Source organism: Oratosquilla oratoria, chromosome 37 (assembly GCF_046742065.1).
Source record: "Oratosquilla oratoria isolate Oo_2021 chromosome 37, ASM4674206v1, whole genome shotgun sequence".
In the NCBI taxonomy this organism is placed as follows: Eukaryota; Metazoa; Arthropoda; class Malacostraca; order Stomatopoda; family Squillidae; genus Oratosquilla; species Oratosquilla oratoria.
The window spans coordinates 35,862,961-35,888,831 of record NC_134813.1 but is presented as its reverse complement, the minus strand read 5'-3'; the positions used below and the strand labels follow the sequence as shown (position 1 = coordinate 35,888,831).

General features: G+C 39.7%; 1 protein-coding gene across 40 annotated transcripts in view; it reads right to left on the bottom strand.

The window, feature by feature from the left end:
• Positions 1-25,871, bottom strand: part of sw (cytoplasmic dynein 1 intermediate chain short wing) — an 80,620-nt gene that overhangs the window by 2,216 nt on the left and 52,533 nt on the right. For 6 of the 40 annotated variants that reach the window (XM_076175500.1, XM_076175515.1, XM_076175488.1 and 3 more), the window contains 14 exons: positions 25,716-25,736; positions 20,154-20,198; positions 19,247-19,294; positions 17,018-17,209; positions 12,462-12,618; positions 10,378-10,500; positions 8,424-8,555; positions 8,190-8,307; positions 6,116-6,229; positions 4,030-4,147; positions 3,645-3,805; positions 3,317-3,331; positions 861-1,001; positions 622-747 (listed from right to left, as the gene is read on the bottom strand). In XM_076175500.1, the coding sequence (XP_076031615.1) occupies positions 622-747; positions 861-1,001; positions 3,317-3,331; positions 3,645-3,805; positions 4,030-4,147; positions 6,116-6,229; positions 8,190-8,307; positions 8,424-8,555; positions 10,378-10,500; positions 12,462-12,618; positions 17,018-17,209; positions 19,247-19,294; positions 20,154-20,198; positions 25,716-25,736 (1,511 nt within the window). The remainder of the gene's footprint in view (positions 1-621; positions 748-860; positions 1,002-3,316; positions 3,332-3,644; positions 3,806-4,029; positions 4,148-6,115; positions 6,230-8,189; positions 8,308-8,423; positions 8,556-10,377; positions 10,501-12,461; positions 12,619-17,017; positions 17,210-19,246; positions 19,295-20,153; positions 20,199-25,715; positions 25,737-25,871) is intronic. The other 34 variants (XM_076175491.1, XM_076175498.1, XM_076175512.1 and 31 more) reach the window with 19 other exon arrangements.

The following is a 25,871-nucleotide window of genomic DNA, read 5'->3' as shown; positions in this document are numbered from 1 at the left end:
ACTGACAAGTCATCCCATCTCCTGCCACACACCTTGGGCCAAAGGCAATGCACCAAGACACACTACTTCCACAGCAAGTCCCAACAGTTGGTGCTGGTTAACCTCCACTTCATATGGAGACCTACCTCTTCATCAACTGAAAACTTTTAGAGTAGATGAGAACAACCCTTAAGGCCATACTGTCCCTTCATCCATTCACAATCTTCTTCCATTCATTCCTATCTTTTAAACTCTCTACTCTGTTCCACAGACACTATACATTTAAGGCTCCCTTTATACCAATCCACCTTCCTCACCCTTAGTTTATCTTCAAGTTCCTTCCATCCACATCTGCTTTCCACACTTTTTGCTACGCTTTCCTCACTAATTTTTTTTCCTATGTCCAAACCACTTCACCACTCTTTGACCTACCCTGTCAAACAGTTCTCTTTCTAATCCCATTCTATGTATGGAGTGGAAACTTAGACTTTGAAGGAGCTCCACAAGGAGCTAAAATAAGAGGGAAACAACTGGGTGATGGATAGGAGTGTGTGCATTCCTGGGCTAGCTACCTTGCTTATTAGGGGAAAGAAGCCTTTGACATAAAGATAACCAGACAATCTTTATATATGTAATACTCACTTCTCCAACATCATAAATCCAGATTTTGCCAACATCATCTCCTACAGTAATTTGTTGTCCAGAGTTTGTCCATGATACCCTATTAAGGGCTGGGCATCCTTCTATGAATGTGCTGGCTGTGGGAACCTGAGAACATCCAAAAATAAAAAATTACTTTCCATTCAACTGGATCAATATAATTATGAGAATGATAAATATCATCATTATTATAACCATGCTGGTAAATATGGTCAACTTGCCTCTGTATCGAGATTGAGATTCCAGAGGTCAATTCGTCCAGATCCATCCACAGTGGTGAAGAGAGCTGGGTGTATCGGTGACCATGCCACATCATATACATACTCACCATTATCCTCGAATGAATATAATGGCTTTGTCTCCTACAAAATCATGTAAATGATTACTTTGAGTAAAAGTCAGAGGAGTTAAAATAGCAAAATACAGTATTCAAATGTGTTGGGTTGTGTGAATAAAAACAGTGAGATGGGAAAATGAACATTTAACCATGCAAGACATGAATCCCAGAGCACAAAATATATTAATTCATGTGTCCAGTGTTGATAGTGCAAATTTTCAAATATAAATTGTTAAACTGCTCCACAAACAGGAGCCAAGTGTACTGTATTCATCAAAATCACTTTCATCAAGTACATGTACACATACACACTAGATGCTGAGAGATACAATGATGGGTCACTATTAGCATAACTCCCTTCCCATAAACACAACTAGGTAAATACACTTACACACACACATTCAACCCTCCTCCCTTCTCAGCATCTCAGGGATGAAAGGTCACCCTGTCCTCCATTATGCTACTTGGGTCAGAAGCAATGCAGTAAGACACAGCATGGCCCAACATGTGGAGCTGGTTTACCCAATTACTTCACTGTAAGGCAACATTCCCTCCTCATCCACTCGATCTAATTTACAAAGCAGATGAGATCCTCTGGGTGATATCACTTCATGATTCATTCATAATCTCCATTTATTTACTCTAATCTTTTGCATACTGAGAAGTGAGAAATGAGGTGGTGCAGAGGAGAGTGGGGGTGGAAAATGAGATAGCAGATAATGGGTTGATGAAAGAGTATTGGGATGGTTTGTACACATAAAAAGAATGAATGAAGAAACATTAGTAAAAGAGGTGTGCAAGGCAGGGGTGGATGAAGTGAACATGATGAAGAGACAACCAAGGATAAGATGGTTGGTAAGGTGAAAGGGCTGTTGAGCAAAGAAGGGAGACAGGTGAGCAGAGAATGGCTATATATACAAGATATAGTGTTGCAAGAGAGGGGATGGGGGGGGGGGAATGGTTATGTATGAATGATATTTTGGTGCAACCTGAAGAGATTTCTTCCAGTCTTCTATTTTTCTGCATGAGGGGACAGAGAGGGGACGACATCGATTAAATGAAGCAGTCATGCTGTGAATGTGCTGCATTGCTTCTGAACCAGAGCAGTGGTTGGGATACAGGAGTGACCTGTCATCCATGAGGACCTAAGATGAGAGGGAGGAAAGGGTGGTGGGAGTGAAATGGGTGGGAGTGGGTATATCCCTTTTGACTTTGGCTACCTCCCTGGTAAGGGGGAAAAGCCCTCGGTATATACATATAGATTTTGCATACACTTTTCTTCCCCACTTGACAGACATTTCATGTGTATCAAATGTCTCCTTCATCCAATTCACCCATTTTATTTTCAGCCTTCCTCTCAAGCTCACTCAACCCACATCTGTTTTCCATATGTCCAAACTACCTCACTCTATCCTTTCTTGTAACACCTATCATGATTCTCAATGACTATCTCAAAAACATTCCATCTCTCTGCTTCCCTTGTATTTCACATATGCTCCATACAGCACCATGTATATAATCACTCCATACAACCTTCTATTTACATTCATCCCCAAATACCTGTTACCCATAGCACTTTCCATTCCATCCAGATATTTACTTGCTTCCTTTACTCTATAATACACTCCTCCATTCACTGCCACATGTGACCTCAAATACCTACAACTCTACTTCCTCAAGCTTCTCGTGTTTCACACTCAAATTCAACCTGTCACCATCATTCCTAGTACATCCCATCACTTTACTATTGCCCACATTCAACTGTAACTTTCTTTCCTCACATCAAGCAGTACACTTGATTTATTTGAGTGATCGAGTGTGATCCAAAGAACAAAGTAGTCTTGCAATAACACTGTGTAAGAATTGTTGAAAGCATAACAAACATCACTTTGTAAAATGAGACAATTTCTGCAAATGGATACTGAGGAGGCTAGACCTTCACTAACAATATAAAAAGCACAATGAACTAATAATACCCATCTAACAGGGAAAGCCATAATGGGACACGGGACAATTTGGGGGAAGGGAAGTGGGAATTTAATAGAGATGCACATCTCAATCCACGGGAGGATTTGAAGCAAAGCAAGTCTATATTTTACATCAGTCTATGGATTATGAAATCATATTCTGTACAAAAATCATGAAACAAGTTAAAACATCAAAACAGATGATTGGGGAAGTAGTGTGTATTATGGAAAATTATTGTATGTAAATAAATTGGTAAAACACAGCCAGCTACCATTCACACCAATGGTACAACTGCATTGTAGCCAACTCCAGCCAAGATTGGAAGCTGTGCTTTGGTGGTCAAGCCAAGCACAATGCAAAGGCTACACTCACCTTAAGGGACCAGTGCTACTTGTCCCAACAAGCCACCACGTAAAGGGAGAAAATGCTTTCTTTTACTCAACTACATGCCACTGTATAACTTTTAACTTAAGTTGTCCAATTCAAAAGACTAAATATTTCAATTTTATGCATTCTAAAACCATAACTGCATATAGCATTATGAATTACATATGATGGTAAAATAAACTATTCCATAACAATCTATCTCTAGCCCAATAAACAAGAATTTGGAATGCAGAACATCCTATTAAATTATGAAGCAGTCATCCTGGAATATATACAAATATATTCACCTCAACAAAAACAAACACACACACACCTTCATGGACCACAACTTTACAGTCCAGTCGATGGAGGAAGTGAGGAACAGATGAGAGAAGTCGATAGTGCCAGGAGTAGCATGAGTTGCTACACCAGTTACTGGTCCTTGGTGACCTTCGTACACATCCACAATGCCTGCCTTGCTTCCATGCCGACAAGCTTTAAATAAACCATTGTCAGTGCCTTTGAACTTTGTATACTTTTAAGCACATTATACAACAAAGTTCAAACACCATAGGACATATTATATTACCCACCCACAACCAATATTATGTTGTAATTACAAATACAGCAGTGAACATTTCTTCAATCAATGAACCCTGTTTCAGATATCTATTATTGCTAAAACAATTTCTTGGAAGGAATGATACTTTATGACTTACCAGTAAAAACTGCACCTTCCTCAGAGCCAACAATGAAGTTGTTGACATCTCCATGTGGGAAGGCTAAGCTCGTCACTGCAACTGCACGTGACTGTTTGTGCTGTAGCTCCATGGACTCCTGCAAATACCAAGTGTCAACATTATTGTATTGCTACTAGATTAAAAAGTGTAATGAGAAATAGACATTTGGGAATGGATGCTAAGAGGAGATTGTATGAGGGAGTGATTGTGCTGACGGCACTGTACGGGGCAGAAACATGGAACATCAGAGAAGAATTTGAATGTGTTTGAGATGAGGTGCCTGAGAAGTATGATAGGGGTTACTAGGCTGGATAGAGTGAGAAATGAGGATGTAAGGAGGAGAACGAGGTTGGAAAGGGAGTTGGGAGATAGGGTTGATGAAAGAGTACTGGGATGGTTTGGACACATGGAAAGAACAAGTGAAGAAAGACTAGTAAAAGAGGTGTGGAAGGAGTGAACATGAGGGGTTGATCTAGGATGAGATGGATAGATGGGGCATTGGGAAAGAGGGGAATGTCTGTTCTGTTGAGGAAGGACAAGAGAGGACAGCAGATAGGAGTGAATGGAGAATGGTTGTGTATGGATGATCCTGTGATGCATGAGGGGGAGTGGGTGGGGGATGGAGGGTAAGGGAGTGTGAGAAATCAATTGACACAGCCCAAAGGGATTTCTCTCCATCTTCTCCTTTTCTGAATGAGGGGACTGAGAGGGGAGTCGCTGATTTAATGAAGAAAGAGGATTCAGAGACACAGATATCAGGGGGTCTAGCATGCAGTAATGTATTGTCTTTCAGTTTGTTGATGGAGCAGCAAGTGATATTATTATGGATATGCTTCCATCAGACACCAGCCTCCAGTTGTGGGGGTAAATCAGCTTTGGCTGTCAGGACCTGCTGCAAAGATCTGTTTCACTGTATTGCCTTCGACCCAAGCAGTCTGGTGGAACACAAGGCCCCCCTTCACCCTCAAGGTGCTAAGATGGGAGAAATACTTCAATGGGTTTTATTTATTTTTATACAGGTCTATCTATATACCAAGAGCTTTTCCCCCATATAAGGGAGGTAGCCAAGTCAAAGGCACGTACCTACTCCAACCCATTTCACACCCCTCCACCACCCTTTCCTTCCTCTCATCTTCACTACTCATGAATTATATGTCATCCCTGTATTCCACTTACTGCCCTGGGTCAGAAGCAATGTAGCAAGACACAGTACATGCACAGCATGGCCACTTCACTTAATCGGTGACCCCCCCCCCCACTCTCCATCCCCTCATACAGAAAAAGAGAAGATGGGAAGAAGTCCCTTCAGGCTGCATCAAAATATCATTCACACATAGAACCCCTTAACCCCCATCCCCTGGCCCTTCCTTCCTTGCATAACAGTATCATCAATGCATAACCACTCTCACTCATCCCTATCTCCTGCCTTCTTCCTTCCTTGCTCAACAGACATTCCCCTCTAGCTCAATGCCCCCTTCACCCCCATCCATCCATCTCATCCTCAGTTGTCCCCTCAAATTCACTCCTACCTCTGCCATCCACACCTCTTTTCCTAATCTTTCTTTACTCATTCTTTCCATATCTCCAAACCATCCCAACACTCTTTCACCAGCCCTATCTATCATCTCCTTTTCCACTCCCACTCTCTTCCTCACCTTCTTGTTTCTCACTCTATCCAACCTAGTAACCCCTACCATACTTCTCAGACATTTCATCTCAAACACATTCAAACTTTTCCTCTCTACCTCTCTTAAATTCCAAGTCTCTGCCCCATACAAAGCTGTCAGCACAATCACCCCTTCATACAATCTCCTCTTTGCATCCATTCCCAAATGTCTATTTCTCGTGACACTTTTTGATCCCCAAGGCATTTACTTGCTTCTCTCAATCTACAATTTACCTTTACCTCCACTCCTCCCTTTCCTGCCAAATGTGCCCAAATACCTAAAGCTATCCACTTCCTCCAACCTATCTCCTTTATGACATACTTCCAACTTGCTGCCATCCTCTCCCTTCATACCTCTCATCACCACCTATACAAGATAATAAACAAAGTTGCACTTACCTGTGGTTGTGACAGCATGTCTAAAGACCAAGAACACATCTTTCCATCTGTGCTCACACTGATGAGATTGTGTGCATTCTGGGTACCCACCACTCTCATACAATACACTGGATGCTGCAAAACAAGATAATTATGAATGACCAAAATTAGCTAATCCTTAAACTGTAAATACAGATAAATAATTCAACCTCTTCCTTATGGATGAGTAATTATTCTTTCATTCTGATGTGGCTCTCTGTGTTTACATAAAGTCAACCCCAAGAATGGGTTAGTAGTTGAGTGAAAGCAGGAAAAAGCATATAGGAGGAACCAATCCAGAGACACATCAGATTTGTGGGTTCCTGTTTGGGTACAGAAAATATAAGATACATGGTGAGTGGGTGGATAGGGAAAGTAAGAACAAACAAGAGGGGTAAAGTATGAGAAAGAGAAAGAAGAGAGTAAATGATGGTCACATTGTTTATTCAACCTAATCATGCATAAATACAATCATATCTCTACAGATGGTCTTCTCCAATGTCCTTTAATATAACTCCCCCCTTCCCCCTAATAAATATGGCTTCTTATGGAAAATACATTTAAAATATGCTATCTATATACCAAGGGCCCCCTTACTAGGGAGGTAATATGCAATTAAAATATACATACATATACCAAGGGCCTCTTCCCCCTTACAAGGGAGGTAGCCAAAGTCAAAGGCATAAATCCAATCCTACCCATTTCATCCCCACATACTCAACTCCCTCGCTCCCTCTTTTCTTGGCTCTTTCTGGATGATGGGACATCCCTACATCTTGCCCACTACCCTGGGTCAGAAGTAATGTAACAAGACACAGCACATCCACAGCAAAGCTGCTTCATTTAATCAGTGACACTCCCCCCCCCCTGATTCCCTTGAGCAGAAAAAGAGAAGACGGGGAGAAATCCTTCGGGCTGTGTAATATCATTCACACATACTCCCTCACTCCCCCCATCCCCCACCCACTCCCTTCCATACATCACAGCATCATCCATATACAACCATTCTCCACTCACCACCCTATCTTCTGTCTTCTCCCTTCCTCAACAGACATTCCTCTCATTTCCAATGCCCCATCCATCCATCTCATCCTTGGTCGCCCCTTCATGTTCACTCCCTCCACCTCTGCTACCACACCTCTATTCCTAATCTTTCTTCACTCATTCTTTCCATGTGCCCAAACCATGCCAACACTCTTTCATCAACCCTATCTTCCAACTCCTTTTCTACCCCTGCCCTCCTCCTCATCTCATTTGTCACTATCCAGCCTAATAACCCCTACCCTACTTCTCGTGCATTTCATCTCACACATTTAAACTCTTCCTCACATTTTCATGTTCTATATTTCTGCCCCACAAAGTGCTGTTGGCACAATCACTCCTTCATACAATCTCCTCTTAGCATCCATTCCCAAATGTCTATTTCTCATTACACTTTTCAATCCCCCAAGGCATGTCCTTGCTTCTCACAATCTACATTCTACCTCCACCTCCACTCCTCCCTTTCCCACCAGATTTGCAACCAAGTATCTCAAGCTTCCACTTCCTCCAGTCTCTCTCCCTTAATACTCACTTCTAATTTGCTGCCATCCTCTCCCCTTGTACATCTCATCACCTTACTTTTGCCCACATTTATCTTCAACTTCCTTCTTTAGCACACCTTCCCAAACTGTCACCAACATCTTCGATCACTCCTCTAATCCTGCTACATGCAGTGTCATCACCAAACAATTGGCTAATCTCCCTTTTCTCTCCATTTTCTTTAACTATCTCCAACCCCGGCACACTACCCTTGAGTTTACCTCTTGCACCACCCCATTCATATATAAATTGAACAGCCAGGGCGACATAACACATCCCTGGCGAAGTCACAACTTTACCTCAAACCACTCACTCTCTCCTTTGACTGCTCTTAACATCTTTCCTCCTATACCATATATCTGCAATATCTCCCACAGTGGGGGAGGTATTGCAGATACATGGGACAGGAAGCTAGAGTTTCACAAATCAGTTACCAGTGTCACTTTGCAGAATTGGGCAAAATATGAAAGCTTACTGTGTGCGCTGAAGCTGACAAAGGACTACGCTGAACTGGGGTTCTCTTTTGGCTTCGGTTGTCCCACAGCACAATCTGGCCTGAATACGTTCCACCAATAATAAGGTTGGGATGGAATCTGTTTAGGAATGAAACCAAATATAATACTAAGGCCGAAAAAAGTAAAAATCCAACTGCAAAACATTTTCTCATTTCATGACACCTCATAAGAATTGTGTAAACCCTTCAGCTCACCTTGCAAATGTAGCCGACATCACAGGGCTCTGGCAATGGAAAATATACTCAGGTGTGTCTTTCTTAAATTTCGTATTCCACACCAGTGCCACGCCATCAGGGTCATGGGGTGAGTCTTCATTATTGTTGTAGCTGTTTTCAAATACAAAAAACAACTTGTCAACACTTACTAGACATTTATTAATTTATACATATTTTTTGCATCACAACATTACAGTCATGTGGAGCCACTGAAAAACATTAAAAGCAGCAAAGATGGCAGGTTAAAATTCCAATATAAAATAATGGTAGGGTAAAAATGATTAAAAAGCAATTAAAATGTGAATATCCAAAAGGAGATGGGAAGAACCAGCAATAACTTAAGTGCTACAAATTAAGGGTTGGTATTCCAATGTATTGATTTAAAGTGAGGGGGTACAGACACCAATGATCCAGAACAGTGCATCAGGTGTTGTTCATTTTGTAACCTGACTGCAACAGTCTGTACAGGAATTTAGTTTAAGAGTAGCGTGAGGTATCATTACAAATCAGAATTGCAGTGTCACCATGGTATCTCTGTCCTAAATTAAAATCATAATAAATTGCACAATAGCTGGAAGGAGTAGAAGGAAATGAATCTCCCACAAATGTTTCTTGGAGACAGCATGGAGAAAAATGTGATAGGAGGAGAGTCAGCTTCTCCCAGGAGGCACTCAAACCACAACAATTCTATTGAAGGAATCTGAACACATTTACTTTGAGAGGGTTTTCAGGGAAGTTCCTGAGAGGAGTTTCCCTTTGTCATCCTAACTAGGTGTTTCACTCAAGCAGTGAGACTTATCTAGTCAAGTTGTTGTCATTCCCTAGACACACACAAATACTCTGCTCTTTTCCTCCACAACCACCAGACACCAGCTCCCAGAAGCATATCCATAATCATATTGCTTACTGCTCCATCAACAACCTGAAAGACAACACACTGCTGCCTGCCAGACCTTCTGAATCTTCTCCCTGAGAGGACAAGTTGTCCTGGTCAGGCTGTGTGGTGCAGCCACCATCCAGCCCTTCTAAGTTACCAGAAAAAGCTGGATGACTGAATTACAGATAACTCTCCAGGATGTAACACTTCATCCTATAATACAACACATTATGGAAGACTGCACTGTACACAGGGCTTTGTGGGAAAACCCCATTCCAGCCATAGCATTTCTCAGGGAAATGGGACTGCTCAGCCAGACAGTCTGGGGAACAACAACAACAACAGTGGAATATGCATAAGTGGTATGGTCCTTATACAAAGAGGATACAAGAAAGATTGAGAGACTACAAAGGGCAGCAACCAAACTGTTCCCCAGCCTGGCAGATAAACCATATGATGAAAGACTAAAAGCACTGGGTCTACCAACTTTGAAAGCTAAAAAAAAAGAAGCAATATGATTACATTATTCAGGTCACTAAGGGGGATAGATTACAATGATAGAAGATATCTCTTGATTAAGGATAGGAGGTCTCCGAAAGGTCATGAGAACAAATTAAGAAAGACCGTATGTCTAAAGGATGTGAAGAAATACATTTTTCCATATAGATGCATTAATTCTTGAAATAGCTTAGTTGAATAGCCCAAACTTGAACAAAATATGAATTAAAAATTAAATGATAATAATTGGAAATCATGGATATAGTTCAAGTTAGAACTGTACATGAATTTGAGGCTAAGTATGATGGGATCCAATGAGCATTGATCCTAACCTCAATACTACAGTTATGTAAATTTACAAAAAAAAAAAAAAAAAAAAAAAAAAAAAATCATAAACATGTGCAGTATCATCTATGTTGACATATTCAGGAAATACCAAAATATTACATACTATAGTGACAAACAAATGGGCAAGGAGTTTTTTTGACTCATCTCCCAGTGGTTTTCAGTATATAAATAAACAAATAGATATATATACAATTATAGGAAAATACTTACCTCGCAACTAATAACTCTGGATACTGTGGTGACCAGTCCATACATGTGATGCTACGATTTCTTGACCAACGTTCATCAAAGAAGAATCGATTCAGTGACAGCTTTACTCCACCATTTTCCGTTCTAGGCAATGGAGAAAAATCAAATTGCAAGAGATTAGGGATGGGGAAGGAAGTAGAGGAAGAGTAGGTGGTGGAAAAGGAAGCAGAGAGAAAGTAGAGTTGTGGACAAGTGGAGGGTGACAGAAAGGGTGAACAAAAAGGACACATGATTGGAATGAATAAAGGGAGGTAAGGAAAGGGGTTCACCAATCAATCCAATGCCTTGAATCTCTTGCAGGAAATTTGTGGCCCCCACCAAGCTAGCCCATAGTGCAGTGCTGGGTGATGATCCAACTATGTAGACATGCAAGTGTTATTTGTGTATGTATGTCTCCATTAGCATGTTCCTTCTCTCTCTCTCTCTCTCTCTCTTTTGCCATCCCACACCTCCTTCTAGTTGGAGACATAGAAACCACCAGGTCTATATAAATATCCTACATACACAAAACCTACAATTCTTAACACATTTGTCAAGGCCAACACATGGGTCTTCCTCACATGTACCACACATGACAAACACACAACAAACACACGACCGACCGACCAACTGACCGACACACACACACACAAGAATAAACTGGATGTGGAGAGATACGAAAACAGGTGACTATGAGCATAACTCCCATCCCATAAAATACAACTAGGTAAAAACACACACACACACTCACACAAAAACACACACACACAAGAATAAACTGGATGTGGAGATACGAAAACAGGTGACTATGATAACTCCCATCCCGTAAAATACAACTAGGTAAAAACACACAAACACACACATGCACACAAGGAGGATATTTGATAGCTATTTACAGAATCATGAAAGGCATAGAAATTACTGATAGAGAGAATCTGATAAAATGGGATGACAGAAATACAAGAGGACACAGAAAATATAAAAAGACAGCTATAGAAGAGACTTGAAAAAGAACAGCTTTCCTCACAGAGTAATAAACAGTTGGAACAAGTTAGATGAGAAAGTGGTGTGTGCAAAAACAATACATGAATTTAAAAATAGTTTAGATAAAATGAGATATGAAGACGGGACCCCACGAGCATAGCTCCCCTTCCCGTAAAATACAACTAGGTAAATACACACACACACACAAACCAAAAACTCTCCAAATAAAATGCACTTATCTCTTGCCCTCTCCCTTCCCTACTTGACTTTCCCCTTGTTCCCAAGACCCCCCCTGCACTCCATCCATCCATCCCCATTCTTGGTCTTCCCCTATATTCAATCCATCCACCTCTACTTCCATTATACTTTTTCTAGTTTTTCTTTTCTTATTCTTTTCATATGCTCAAACCATCTCAAAATTCTTTGATCAACCCTATCTGCCTTATCTCATTCCATCCTTGCTCTCTGTCTCACTCCTCATTTCTCTTATCTATCATCATAGCCACAACACTTCTTTAACACTTCATCTCGAACACATTTAAATTCCCCCTTTTTTGTGGCTTAAACTTAAAGACTATGTCCCATACAGTGTTGAGAGCACAATCCTACATTTATAATATTCTCTTTGAGTTCATCCCCAGATACCTATTTCTCATTATGCTTTTCAGTCACTCACTCACAAAATATATGAATATCAAGTTGGCACCATATGTGAATTTGTACCCAGGTATGATAATTGCCAAGTAACCCCATAAACATTGCTCCTTTCCTGTATACTACAATTAAATGTAAACAACCACAAACACACACACATATATTTTATCTTAAACCTGGTTGTGATAATTGAAAAGTAAGAGACAGGACCCCATGAGCATTGCTTCTTTCCTGTATAGTACAATTATATAAATACACACACACACACACATTAGTATCACAAGAGGTGGAACAATTGAAGAAAGGTGAGGTGGAAAACAGAGTAATATGAATACTTTAAAACATTTGTATGTTCCAGCATAATTTACATATTTTCCATAAATATTATCTCACTTTTTATAACAGTACAAAATTCCCAAAAGACATACCCAGCTTGGTCATCATCATGGTCATGAGAGTAGTCAACAAAGATGTCATGTTCCTCAGCCAAGGCACGTTCAACAATACGTGTGGAGCGATCAAAGAAACTATGAAATTCTTCTGTCAGTATCAGCATTTGTTTTTCTTCATCGGACAATTCTCGAGCTGTAGTTGAAGAAGTGGGAAAAAGCTTCTGAGTTTTAATAAAAAACAAATTATTTACACTTCAACCAGTTAACTTGCTAGTACAAGCAGTTTCACAAAAGCCATCCATTTTTCATATGTGAAAACTCAAGTTAGTGTACATAAATGGAGAGGACAAGGCTGATGTGTGGTAGATTGGAGAGATAATGGAGCAAACATAGTTAGACATCTGGGAAGTGATATATATGAAAAGGAAGACTGGAGGAAGAAACTAACCACAGAACAAGGAAGGGGTGGGGAAGGTTGGGGGTGTCCTATGATTGGTACAGAGAAACAAAAGTAAGTCAGAGGAAGCAATAAAAAGAATGTGAACCAATACTTATGCTGATTATTACATGTGGGAATGAGGGCTGGGTGATCAATACAAGAAAGATCATGTGTCAGCAGTGATTATTACCACACACACTTGATGTCTATTTACAGTCACAAAATATGACAAAGTATGGAATGATGGAATTATGAATGGACTGAGGTGCATATGGGATTGGCTGAACCAGTAGACCAAGCCAACCTGAAGTAGTTTGGCCATGTTCTGAAAATGGATGACAGCAGATCTCAAAGAATTCATGAATCTAAGGTAACAGGGTTCTTCAAGGGACCAAGGAAAGGGTGGAATGGATGGATGGATGGGGTGAACAACACAAAGGCTCAAGATCACAATGTTTAACAAGTGAAAATATGCATAGATGAGGAGTTGGAGAATTTATACACCAGACTGCCTGTTCCATGTGTAAGATGACATGTCAGTATCTTGAGAGCAATTTTCACATGGTTTAAGCAGAACGGTGTGTGTGGCAGGAGTGAAAGGGGTGAAGAGGTACCTTTTTTATGTATAGCCATTTCTTTCTGCATAAAGCCGAAAGAAATCCTACATCATATAACATTAAAAAACTTTTACATCACTACACCTTTTGGTCATTCTTTTACTTGCTCCTACTACATACATACATTTACCAATGGTTTTTTCCCCCCTTACAAGGGAGGTAGCCAAACTCAAAAGGCATAAATCCACTCCCACCCATTTCATCTCCACATACTCCACTCCCATTCACCACCCCTCCCTCTCTCTTTTCTTGGTTACTCCTGGATGACTGGTCATCCCTGCATCTCACCCACTGCCCTGAGTCAGAAGCAATGCAGCAAGACACAGCACATCCACAGCAAGGCTGCTTCATTTAATCGGCGACCCCACCTCTCTGTCCCCTCAAGCAGAAAAAGAGGGTGGGGAGAAACCCCTTTCGGGTGTGTCAAAATATCATTCATACTCCATCACCCCTCCCATCCCCCACCCACTCCCTTCATGCACCACAGCAACATCCATACACAACCATTCTCCACTCACCCCTATCTTCTGTCCGTTCCCTTCCTTCCTTCCTTCCTCAACAGACATTCTCCTTTCCCAGTGTTCCTTTTACCCCATCCATTCATCTCAACCTTGGTCGGCCCCTCATGTTCACTCCTTCCACACCTCTTTTACTAATCTTTTACTCATTCTTTCTATCTGTCCAAACCATCCCAATACTCTTTCATCAACCTTATCTCCCAACTCCCTTTCCATCCCAGCTCTCCTTGTTTCTCACTCTTCCAGCTCAGTGACCCCAACCATACTTCTCAGGCATTTCATCTCGAACATATCTAAACTTTTCCTCTCTTATGTTCCAGACAGTGATGTCAGCACCAGAGCTGGGCATGTTCCTTGGTGCCTTCCTAGTATCCATTCCCAAATGCCTATTTCTCATTACTCTTTTCAATCCCCTGTGCCATTTACTTGATTCTCTCAATCTACATTCCACCTCCACTCCTCCCTTTCCTGCCACATTTGCACCCAAGTATCTAAAGCTATCCACTTCCTCCAGTCTCTCTCCCTTAATACTCGCTTCCAATTTGCTGCCATCCTCTCCCCTTGTACATCTCATCACCTTACTTTTACCCACATTTATCTTCAACTTCTTTTGCACACCTTCCCAAACTCTGTCACTAACTTCCTTAATTCCTCCTTTGATCCTGCTACAAGCACAGTGTTGTCAGCAAACAACAACTGGCTTATCTCCCACTTTCTCCATTTTCTTTAATCATCTCAGATCCCTGGCCCACTACCCTTGTGTTTACCTATTGCACCATCCCATTCATGTATAAACTGAACAGCCAAGGCAACATAACATCCCTGGCAAAGTCCCAACTTTACCTCAAACTACTCAGGCTCTACTACAGGGTCTAACAGATAAATCCGTACAAAATTTGAAGAGGTTTTAAGCACTTAAAAAGTAACATATGGGAATTCCGATTGTTTCCAGATACTTCCATTTGTCTAATAATTTAGCCAGTTGTATACTAGCACCGGTGCAATAAACATTAAGCAATGGAACAAGCCAAACGTTCAGCCATATGCGAACTTCGTCGCGCGGGTCACACTCCTAGCGCCATAATAAGGATGCTAAAATACTCCAGACAAACTGTTTACGATGTTTGTAAACGTTTTGATGAGACCGGCGAAGACCAACGAGCTGCTCACAAGCCCAGAAGGGGGAGAATTCTAACACCTCGCTTTTTAGCTGGTCTCAAGAGAAGTGTCAATGCAAATCCAGCCTTACCATTATCGACATTGGCAAAGAAGAGAGGTGTCAGCACAATGACAATTCACAGAGCATTAAAGAAATTGGGATTAACCTCATTCTCACAAGGAAAAAGACATCTTTTGACACGAAAAATGAAAGAAATCCGCTTGACCAGGTGCCAACAGCTGTTGAACTGGATGAAGTCGAATGGCTCAGTCATCAAGTTTTTTTCCGACGAGAAGATTTTCACGGTTGATGCGACTTTCAATAAGCGGAATGATCGCTGGATAGCCTCCTCATCCTCAGAGGTTCAACACAAGACAACGACGAAGAAACCAGCAAGTGTCATGGTGCTCTGTGTGGTGTCAACTGAGGGGGACGTCTTCACTCACTTCTTCAACAACAAGGAGAAAGTCAATGCCGTTGTCTATTGCAAAATTCTAGAAGAGAAAATAATACCCTGGATGAAGGATAAGGCTAGTGGCAACCAGTTTGTCTTCCAACAAGACTCGGCTCCAGCCCACACAGCGAAGAGGACCACCAACCTTCTCGAAGGGTCAAATGTGCAGTTCTGGAACAAAGAGTTGTGGCCCTCAAATTCGCCAGACCTAAACCCTTTAGATTATTATTTTTGGGCGCGAATTGAGGCCAAGGCATGTGACAAGCCACACAGAAGTATAACAACCCTGAAGACAGACATCAAGAAGGCTGTAGGTTCATTATCAAAGTCTGAGATCATCAACGCTGTATCCAAGTTTCGTAAACGCGTTGAAAGCGTCATAACAGCTGAAGGTGGTTACATTGAATGAAATCATTGTTCTTATTGCCTTTTCTAAATATACTGGAAATTTCATAACTCTTTGTTTATTATAACCCAAGATATTAATCTTAAAACAAGTGATAAGAAGTTGTACGGATTTATCTGTTAGACCCTGTACTCTTGTAAAAAAAATTTGACTGCTCTTAACAGTTTTCCTCCTATCCCATATATCTGCAATACCTCCCACAGGACCCTGTCTGCCCTGTCATAGGCCTTTTCCAAATCCACAAAGATAAAAAAAACATCCTTACCTTTTCATAAAGCTTTCTCACATATCTGCCTTACCACAAAAATCTGATCCACACAACCCCTACTTGTCCTAAACCCACTTTGTTCCTCACCAATTACTCGCTCTGTTGCTCTCCAAATCTTCTCAATCAAAACCCTCACATAAGCCTTCCCAACTACACTCAACAAACTGATCCCTTTGAAACTACTACACTTACACTTGTCCCCTTTTCCCTTGTAAAGTGGAACTATACAGGCACTCCTCCAATCCTCCAGCACTCTACCCTCTTTCAGACAAACATTGAGCAACCTCACCAGCCATTCCAAAATCACTGTACCTCCCTTTTTTAAACACTGCATGACACCCATCCAACCCAAATGCTTACCTGCTCTATCATTTTAATAACTGCTTTCACCTAATTTTTCCTTATTTCTCCTCTATTTTCCTTATTCATCACTGTCATTTTCTTAGCGCTTGCCACTGCAACTACCTTTCCCTCTCTATCCTCCTTCACATTTACCAACTCCCTAAAATATTCTGCCCATCTTCCTGTTACTGCCATCTCTTCCATTATCATCTCTACATCTGCACCCTTAACCTTTTCTTCTCTACTTGATTTGCCTCCTCTTCCTCTCTTAATTTCAGTGGCATTTTCAGTTACTTTTATTGTGTTAACAAGAATAACTATTAATGGCTGGAACTACAGCCTCACAGTGGTTAGCAATGTTAAACATGACAAAATGAAGTGCTACTCACGTGGCTTGGCTGGTTCTTCCTCCTTTTTCTTTTCCTCAGAAGCAAGGGCTGGGGTGACATCCTGGACCTGTGGCATGCCAGTTGGCAGAATTCCTGGGGGCAGGTGACGGTTGTGTCCCCCTCCAAAGATGGGTGGGGTGTCGAGAGCGGTCAAGGAATTGTCTTCATCTTCCGCTTCATCATACGTAAGAACTGGATGGTAAATAAGACTGGCCACACTCCAATGCTCTCTACTCTACACCTTTCAATCCACAAAACTTGAAACTAAGACATCAACACACTTTCACATGGTACATTACATGAAAAGTAAAAAACAGGAAAAACAACTTTATTCTACAGCTCCAAACATATACAACATTAATTACTCCATCAACTAGGTGGTTATTTATCATACTCTCAGCACCCATGCATCAACTAATTTACCCAATTACCCCAGATTATTTCAAAATCAATGGTTAAATTGATAAAATATGAAAATGGTTTTGATTGGAATAAAACATAAACAGTTAATTTTTTTCTTTTTGACAAATGAAATCATGCAATTATCTACTACAACCTTACTCTTACAAAGGCTAGGATATAAGAACCATTATCCATGAATAATATAGTATCATGAAAAGTAAGGAAAATAAAAATGAGTGGGGAGACTTTGGAGAAACCTCTAAGTTTTTTCTTTTCTTTCTTGTTACCCTTCGGAAAAATACACGAGGGAACTGGAGGAAACCTGAGTAGGAAAAAGGAATGGAAAGTGTGAGGAAGGAGTGGCATCTCTTGGTACTAGTGATGCATTGGCCCTACTCAGGATCACAAGGACAAATAAAGAAAAATTAAGTAAAAAAAATATATAATAATAATAATACATTAAGTACACGAGCATGCTGCCAGCTATCTAACTAGCCCTTCCTTCTCTTTAAGGCTATCACATTAAGTGGGAGGTAAGTATGGATCATCCCTGGTTCGGCATCCAACAATTTCAGCAAACTGCTTGTTCTATGGCAGCTTTAATTTTCATGGGATACACAAACTTTCTAGTTCTTATCAGTCAGTGTTAGATGACCTTCCACGTAGATCACATATTTATGAAGTTTCTTAGGTGAACTTAAAACAACCCTGAATTTAATGTCATGAATAATGCAAAATGACAGATGAATTAGCAAATTAGTGCAGACTACATCATGGAAAATAAACTTGAATTGTGGAGGACTTCAGCCTTGCTTAGTCCCATGACTGGAGTGCAAGATGAGCTCTTCCATTTCTGCTTCCAATTGCTTTTCCAAAAGTCCGTAAGTGACCTTCAATACCAACAACATAGTTTAACTATGTTGAAAACTACTACGATGTCTTCAGCCTCAAATCATATGAGCCTAAAGCATAAATATAATGATACAAACTACAGAACCAATGAATGTGCTTCCTTTCACTGGGAACAAACCAAGGCATTACTAAGTGACAATCTAGAATTTCATGTAGCTATACCCAACACTTAACCTTTTTCCAGAGTCTACAAATATGTCTGCAAAGATGAGCATATATGTTATACCCCTTGATCTCTGGCAATTCATAATTTTTCTTTAGTTATTCCCTTGAGAAAATTAATTTCTACTTCATAATATGAACAGTTTTAATATGAGCCTTAGTATTAAGAAAGCTTACTGTGGAAACGGCAGTCCATTTTCACATCATTAAACACTGTTCCCATGCCTTAGTAAAGTGATTCCGTTAAGTTCCCGAGTCCTTTTACAGTTTAAGGTGTGAGTTAGTCAATATCTCAATGGCATTACCAACAGCATTGCTACACTTGTCTCCTCCTTAGTCCCAAGTCTGAGCCTATGTCCAGTAAGTCATGTCAGTCTAGAAGAGCAGCAAGAAGCATCATGGAACATTAGTGAAATAAACCACTCAGCTTAAATACACCCAATGGGCTTAGTGTCTTGCTGAGTAGAGGGAGCAATAATGACGCGAGGATAGGATTATCATGCTTTGGAAAGAAACAACAACTTGGCTGATCAAAATGATCACAGTCATTATGGATTGAACATGTGATTTTATGAATCTGTCATCAAACTATAGTTTCAAAGTTACAGTCATCCTTTATCATCCAAAACTGTGCAGCCAAATCCTTGTAACTACCCCCATACAAAAGCAGTGGAAGGCTTAGCAAGTGCCTAGACAATATGACTGTGATGACTGCCGCATTCCTCCTGCGGCAGTCTTGAGTAAGTGACCTACCTGTGAACTCATCATCCCATTCAAGCGCTGGATTTAGATTATATTCGTCTGGGTAAAGGAGAGAGGGGGGGAAAAGAAAAAAAGAGCAAGTCAGTCGAACGGGTGACAGCAGTGACGTAGTGCCTGTGTTGGCCACACGAGCGACGCCTGTCGTCACGGCCACATCAGTTACTAAACATGAATACAGCTTATACTCTGAATAGGCCAGCCAATTGCTTAAGTGTTAATCATTACTGCTTTAACATTTTCAACATGTATTAACTACAACTTTTGCATGTTAATCACAATCTGTGGATATCATCATAACAACCTAAAGTTCTCAGAATGATTCAAACAGCCAGCAAGCAATAGATTTCAAGTACTTGAGCATGTCTTTGACAGAACAGACTGATCATTGTGCTAAAACAATTGAATTATGAAGAGGAAAATAAATCTGATTGTGTATTCCATGCACATGCAACAAGAAAGAGATATCTAATAATTAGGCCATTCCTAAGGCAACTATTTCATTAGGAGGTGGGATACAGAACCTTGCCTAGCATAGAGAAGGAACACCCATAACATCAAGCAGCAGGCAAACTGTCTTTCAAGGAATAAAATTACCTTTCAACTGTTATATGAAAATGCTTCTGGAATATGAGTTGTTTCTTAAGAAAAGAAAGATGACAAAATAAGCCAAACTGAGTAACATATTGTGTTAAAGTGAAGCATACTGAAGTCACTACAACCAAGGTGATAATAACTCTGGTGATTATTGGCAGACGTAAAAGCATTCTTGTCCACTGCATTACTCCAAGCTACTGAGGCCTTCCATGGCCTGCCTGCACAACAAGTACTAAGCATCTAGGCAGTACAGGGATAACTGTGGCTCTTAACGTGTAACATACAAAATCAAGTGTTTACTTACGCATAGTGTGGTATTTAGATCGAATTTGAGCTAAGATTCCATCTCCTAGAATTGGAAAAAAAAAGAAAAAGAAAAGTATACTTTAGGCCACTGCTACCGTCCAGTTGACTATTGAAAAAATGTGATGGGTTCCTTTGCAAGTGTGACAAACTAATGACACAAAAACCCCCAAAGGAAATTACTGTGCCAATCTACACCTGTGCACTTTGTGCGTAAGTGCCCAATATCGAATGGAAGGAAGCAAAGGTTCTGTATCCATTTTGATTTTCATATTGTCTTATGCTGTACAAGTCTCCATACCGAAATGATGACAAGTCTGCTTCAAGTCAAAGAAAGATTCTTTTCAAATCAAAGAAATAACCAAGGTTGTCTTTCCAACAGGAAAGAAATATAATAAAAGGCTCTATAGACCTTGGACAAAACCTAGGGAAAACTTATTTTGGCTGCATCATTGAGTAATGTCAACAGAGAGGCACTTGTAAAAATTCAAGTAGAGGTGCTGATTCCTGACAAAAGAGCAAAATAAATATAAATCTAAAAGCATAAAAGAAGATAACAATATGGCAGAAAATGCATATCATTTGGTCATCAAAATGATAATCTCTTGCAAAATAAGTCTTGAAAAAAAATTATGGGAGGTACAAATGATGGCTTACTCCACTCTAAAATCAGCACTGCATACTGAATGCCTTGATACATCCATGCAACTACTTAGTATAACTATGGTTTTCTTTTTCTTTTTTTCTTTTTTAATTCTTAGAAACTGACATGGCCATGGGTACGATGAAACGGTGATTGGCAAGACTCATGAGGCACTACGGAAGAGCAAGGCAGGAGAGGGAAAAGGACAATACCAAGGAAACCAAGAGCAACTGTTGAGGGCAATGATCATGGTTCCATAATTGCGGACCAGATGTTCCAAGGGGTTATTTCAACTAATGCACTGCTATTCACCTACTACAGGAGATTTAGCAAGCAATGAAGACTATCCCACACACTTCTTAGAACTACTATATCCAATCCGAGTGCAATATTTGACACAAAAATAAAAATAAAAAATATATATAAAATACAATGATATGGTTAAAAATCTCATGCAACCAAAGGAACATAGAATAAAACTCATAAGCATGCTTGTGCGTAACTACAGCAATCACTTTCACACAAGAATTTGGATAAAATGTTCCTTCTTCCTCCTATTAATCCCATTATCAAGATTTCATTCTGTCCGATCCCAGGTAATCTTTCTCGAGCTGATGGCATCTAAATTCTTCAAAAACTTTAGCCTGGGAATAACCGACATTTAAAATCTACCGTTACTAGTCAAAAAAATAACACAAGCAAAACATGATATCATAGGGATTTATTGATGTACACTGTGCTAGTAAATGTCCTTATTAAAATTCAATCAATCTGTTCTTACAGAAAACCTGCTGCCCCTAGGAAACTGACTCTAGCCTCCAGGTCATCTCATAGATCAAGTAGTGAGGAGATTTTATGGACCTGTCTGATGTGAGTACAGATCAGTGTAAAAATGTGTTCTGTGTCTGTGTGGTGATTGCATCTAAAGGCATTTGGTATCTGTTGCAAGGCCAACTTTGCTCTGGTGTTGTGTTATATCTTGGAAGTGATCTTTCTGCAGGACTGATGTCCAAGGTGGTGTCTGAAGTATTGGATTTAGTATAATAAGAATTGCTTGTTTCATGATGTCTTTTATATCTATGTTGTATGCTACAGAGGTTACTAGTGTTTAAGTAAAAGCTACTAGAGTTATTTTCAAGTTGCAATCTGCTGGTTGTATTTCAGTGATATGATGTGAGGAGTAGATTAGTTTAAAAGTTCTATCATGGCACTGTGGCCCAATCACGTGTTGACCTATGAAGATTATTCTGTCCATTTAATTGTCTTTTATGACATGAAGGAGAATACTAAGGCAGAAGCCTTATCCCCCACTCGAGGGAATCAGAATACTGGGAAAAATATTAATATACCATTTGTGAATATCAGAACACAAAAATGGAGACTGTATTTACAGTTCTCTAGGGCTCACAGGAATGATCTGCCAAACTTAGATTAATTTCTTTCTATTCCACCCAACTTTGCACGTCAAAATGGGAAAGTGGCGGCAAAGACCACTGATGTCATGAAGAAATTGGTTCTGGTTTCCCTACCCTTTGGTACAGGAGTGATGTGGAGAGTTCTGGAGAGATATGGAGAGGACAGTTGAGGGCAGTGAGGGGTATGAGAATGAAAAACTATGAGCATATCCTCTTCAATACAAGTCAAATATTCACATACACATCAGGTTGCCTGATGTACGATGATGCATCACAATACAAGCATTACAAAATATAAAGTTACTGCTGTTATACTTTTTCTTTTTCACCCTGAATAAATAAAACATGACAGAAAGTGATCAAGCCTGTTCACATAATATGGGGGTCATTCAGCTACAACCACAAAATAAATATAATCAGGACGGACCAATCAAAGACGAAATAGGAAAAGAGGGAAGCTTTGAGAGGACAATCTGGAGAAGTGTGCTGGCCCGACTGACAGGTAAGGAGGGATACATGAGCGGAGAGAAAACAAGGAAATTTGAAAGGAAAAAATAATAATAAATAAATAAACGGCAAATAGGAGAGAACAGTTTGACTAGACAGTGATGAATCAGAAGATAAGATGGTTCCTTATAAAAACAGAAAAAAAAGTAGAGAACAATTGGTACATGAAATACATCATCTGACTGGATATTCTTTGGAAGAGAAGAAGGCACCATTAGACTGAAAATCTCCAAATGTTGTACCAATATTCAAAGGAGGATACAGGGAAGTATGACAAAATTGTATCATAGAACAGTTCAATAGCCAAATCGAGTGAAAAATTGTGATAGGTGAAATGTGTACAAAGTTTGGTAATCTGTTTTGCAGAGCTTGTTTTATGATCCGATTGTGTTTTTTTGTGGGGATGTGCTGTGAGGTGCAGGTGGAAGATTGTTGTAGATCAGTGGTTCTTAACCCCCGGGTTGTGGCCCAAAGTTGGGTCTCCAAGCAATTTGAACAGGTCACTAAGGAATTGTGGACTCGTTTTCTCAATATTCCTATTAGAAATAATATTACAAGTAGTAATACTGTATTAGAATACCTAAATCAGTAACATTTGAGTACAACATTACGAGGAATAGACAACTTTGACATTTTTGAAAGTATAATTATTTCAAAATTTAAATAAAACAAAATGTACGTGAGGGTATGGGAAACCATGGTCTATCTGGACAGAATTTTGGGTCACTGACAAAAAAGGTTAAGAATCACTGTTGTAGATGTTTGAAAAGTATAGTACTTTTTTACTTTACCTACTTTTTTCAATTCAGATACTTGTGCCTATGTAATGTGGTAAGAATGATGAAGAAAATACAGGGAGGAGATAAAATAGCATTATTCAGAATCATGAAAGAATTTCATATAATCAATGCTGAAGTCTTTTCACTGTGGGATCAAAGAAAAACCAGTGGATAGAGAAAAACTGAAAAATAAAAGGTCTGAATGATGATAAGAAATACAGCTTCCAATATACATTCACCTATTGAAATGTAGAAATGGGGCCCCATGAGCAGAGCTTTTATCCTGTATACTACAATTAGGTAAACAAAGCACTGAAACATAATCCACCAATACAACATCTTTGTTTCCTCTTGCACAGAGAGAGACCCTACAGCCCCCAGGAAACTGGCCAATAAATTTGTAGGTACTGGTTCATTCATAGAACTTAACCACTTCCATATGGTGACGCCTACGTAGGCGTCATGAGGAGCAAGCGGGTATGCGATGATGCCGACGTCGGCGTCTTGATTATATTTATAGTAGTCATACCTACGTAACCTCCATTCTCTCTAAACTGGCTTCATCATATTTTCTATGGTTATCAAAATTCACGGGTGAAAGAGAATGAACGATTGAGCACTGACTTTATTTTTTATAATGTGATTATTATGATGCAACATCGCACGTCGGGCAGCTAATGTGCCCCGGAGTGAAGAGGTTAAAAGAAAGGGAAAGGTGGAACCAATTTTTTCACCCCACTTCATGCAAACCTTCTAGGATTCTTATGCGTATTCATTCTTCCATGTATCTTCTTATCCACCCCAATTTGTAGTTAACTTGCACCTATATCCTTTATTTCCTTCCTTTTCAAATACTCATTCATACTTTCCCTACTTTTCGGTCATACGTGGTCAACATGCATATACATTAATACATACACACATGAATGAGCAATGTATACAACATGCAAACACAAAAATGACCTCACTATTCCTTTACACAAAATGATGTCTATGAACACTACTGTAATTTTATTTTGGGAAATATATATATATATATATATATATCATATATATATATATATAAATATATATACACACACGTCCTTCATTTCATTCTGATGCACCACCTATGTACAATTGCACCTTTCTGTAAATTATTGTAATTTTTCACCATAACATAACCATAACTAACCTGGCATTACATGTGCAATACAAAAATCAGCACCACTTTAAAACAATCTGTCATACTGACAGCCTCTTGTAAGAACCTCATAATTTAACCTTTGAAATTAAATACTATATCTTACTTATGTGGGATAGTCATACGCAAATATCTGAATACAAAAACAAGTGCTTGGTCTTCAACCACGTGTCCTGTCATGTTGCAGGGATAACAATGAAAACCACCAATGCTAAGTCTGTATATTCTTAAGAATTAACAAAATATGTACATATTGTAATGATTATCTGTTTACTTGACCAGTATTGTACTGGTCTTTGACTGAGACACAAGCACTTAATTATGGTGAAATGCAGCACACTGATAAACAAGGTGGGGGTAGGGGCTGGGATAGGATAGAAAAGAAAAATGTCCAAAAGTCAAATTCAAAGTCAAATGAGCCACAAGTCCGATGAGGTCACAGGTCCCACAATTCTGGTTTGTGGATTTACTTTCAAGCGCCAACTAAACATCCGAGCATCACATCAAACTAGGAAAATGAAACACAAAAAACAAATATGGAAAATAAATAAATAAAATAAACAAATAATGATAATAATAAAACAAAAATGCCAACTAATACCAAACTAAAGCTCCCTTATTCTGGAAAGCACTGTGTCTCACCAGGATATTACATCTACCTGGGTAGCATGGGCTTCTTGCAGTGGCACCGCACACTTGCCCTTGTACAACTGTCTAACCTACAATACACACTAGGCATTCTCTGAACCTACAACAACAAAACACTAAGCTCTGCAATGCAACTGATTACTGAATATCAACAACAAAGACAACCAGTGCACGAAAGCAGATATAACTCAACTTAGAAGCCAAATGTGTTCTACTTGAGAAATACAGCAGCTAGAAGCAAACACACTGAGCAAATGCTTGCACTCATAACAGTTGACAAGAAATAACAATGCAGCTAAATAGAAAAGGTTGGGAAGGCATCAGAAGGAATAGACAAGATGGAGAATGAGAAAACTTGAAAAACTATAATGTGGAAACTAACACTTACCGTAATAGTCGAAGCCATGGGCTGGTGGGTAAGGGGAAAGATGGGACACGAGTAAGTTACTGGAGCACACTTTCGCTTGGCCACAACACTACTCTTCTATTGGCTCTCATTTTACATCCTAATGTGGAATGCCCTGCTTTCTTAATGTTCTTTTAT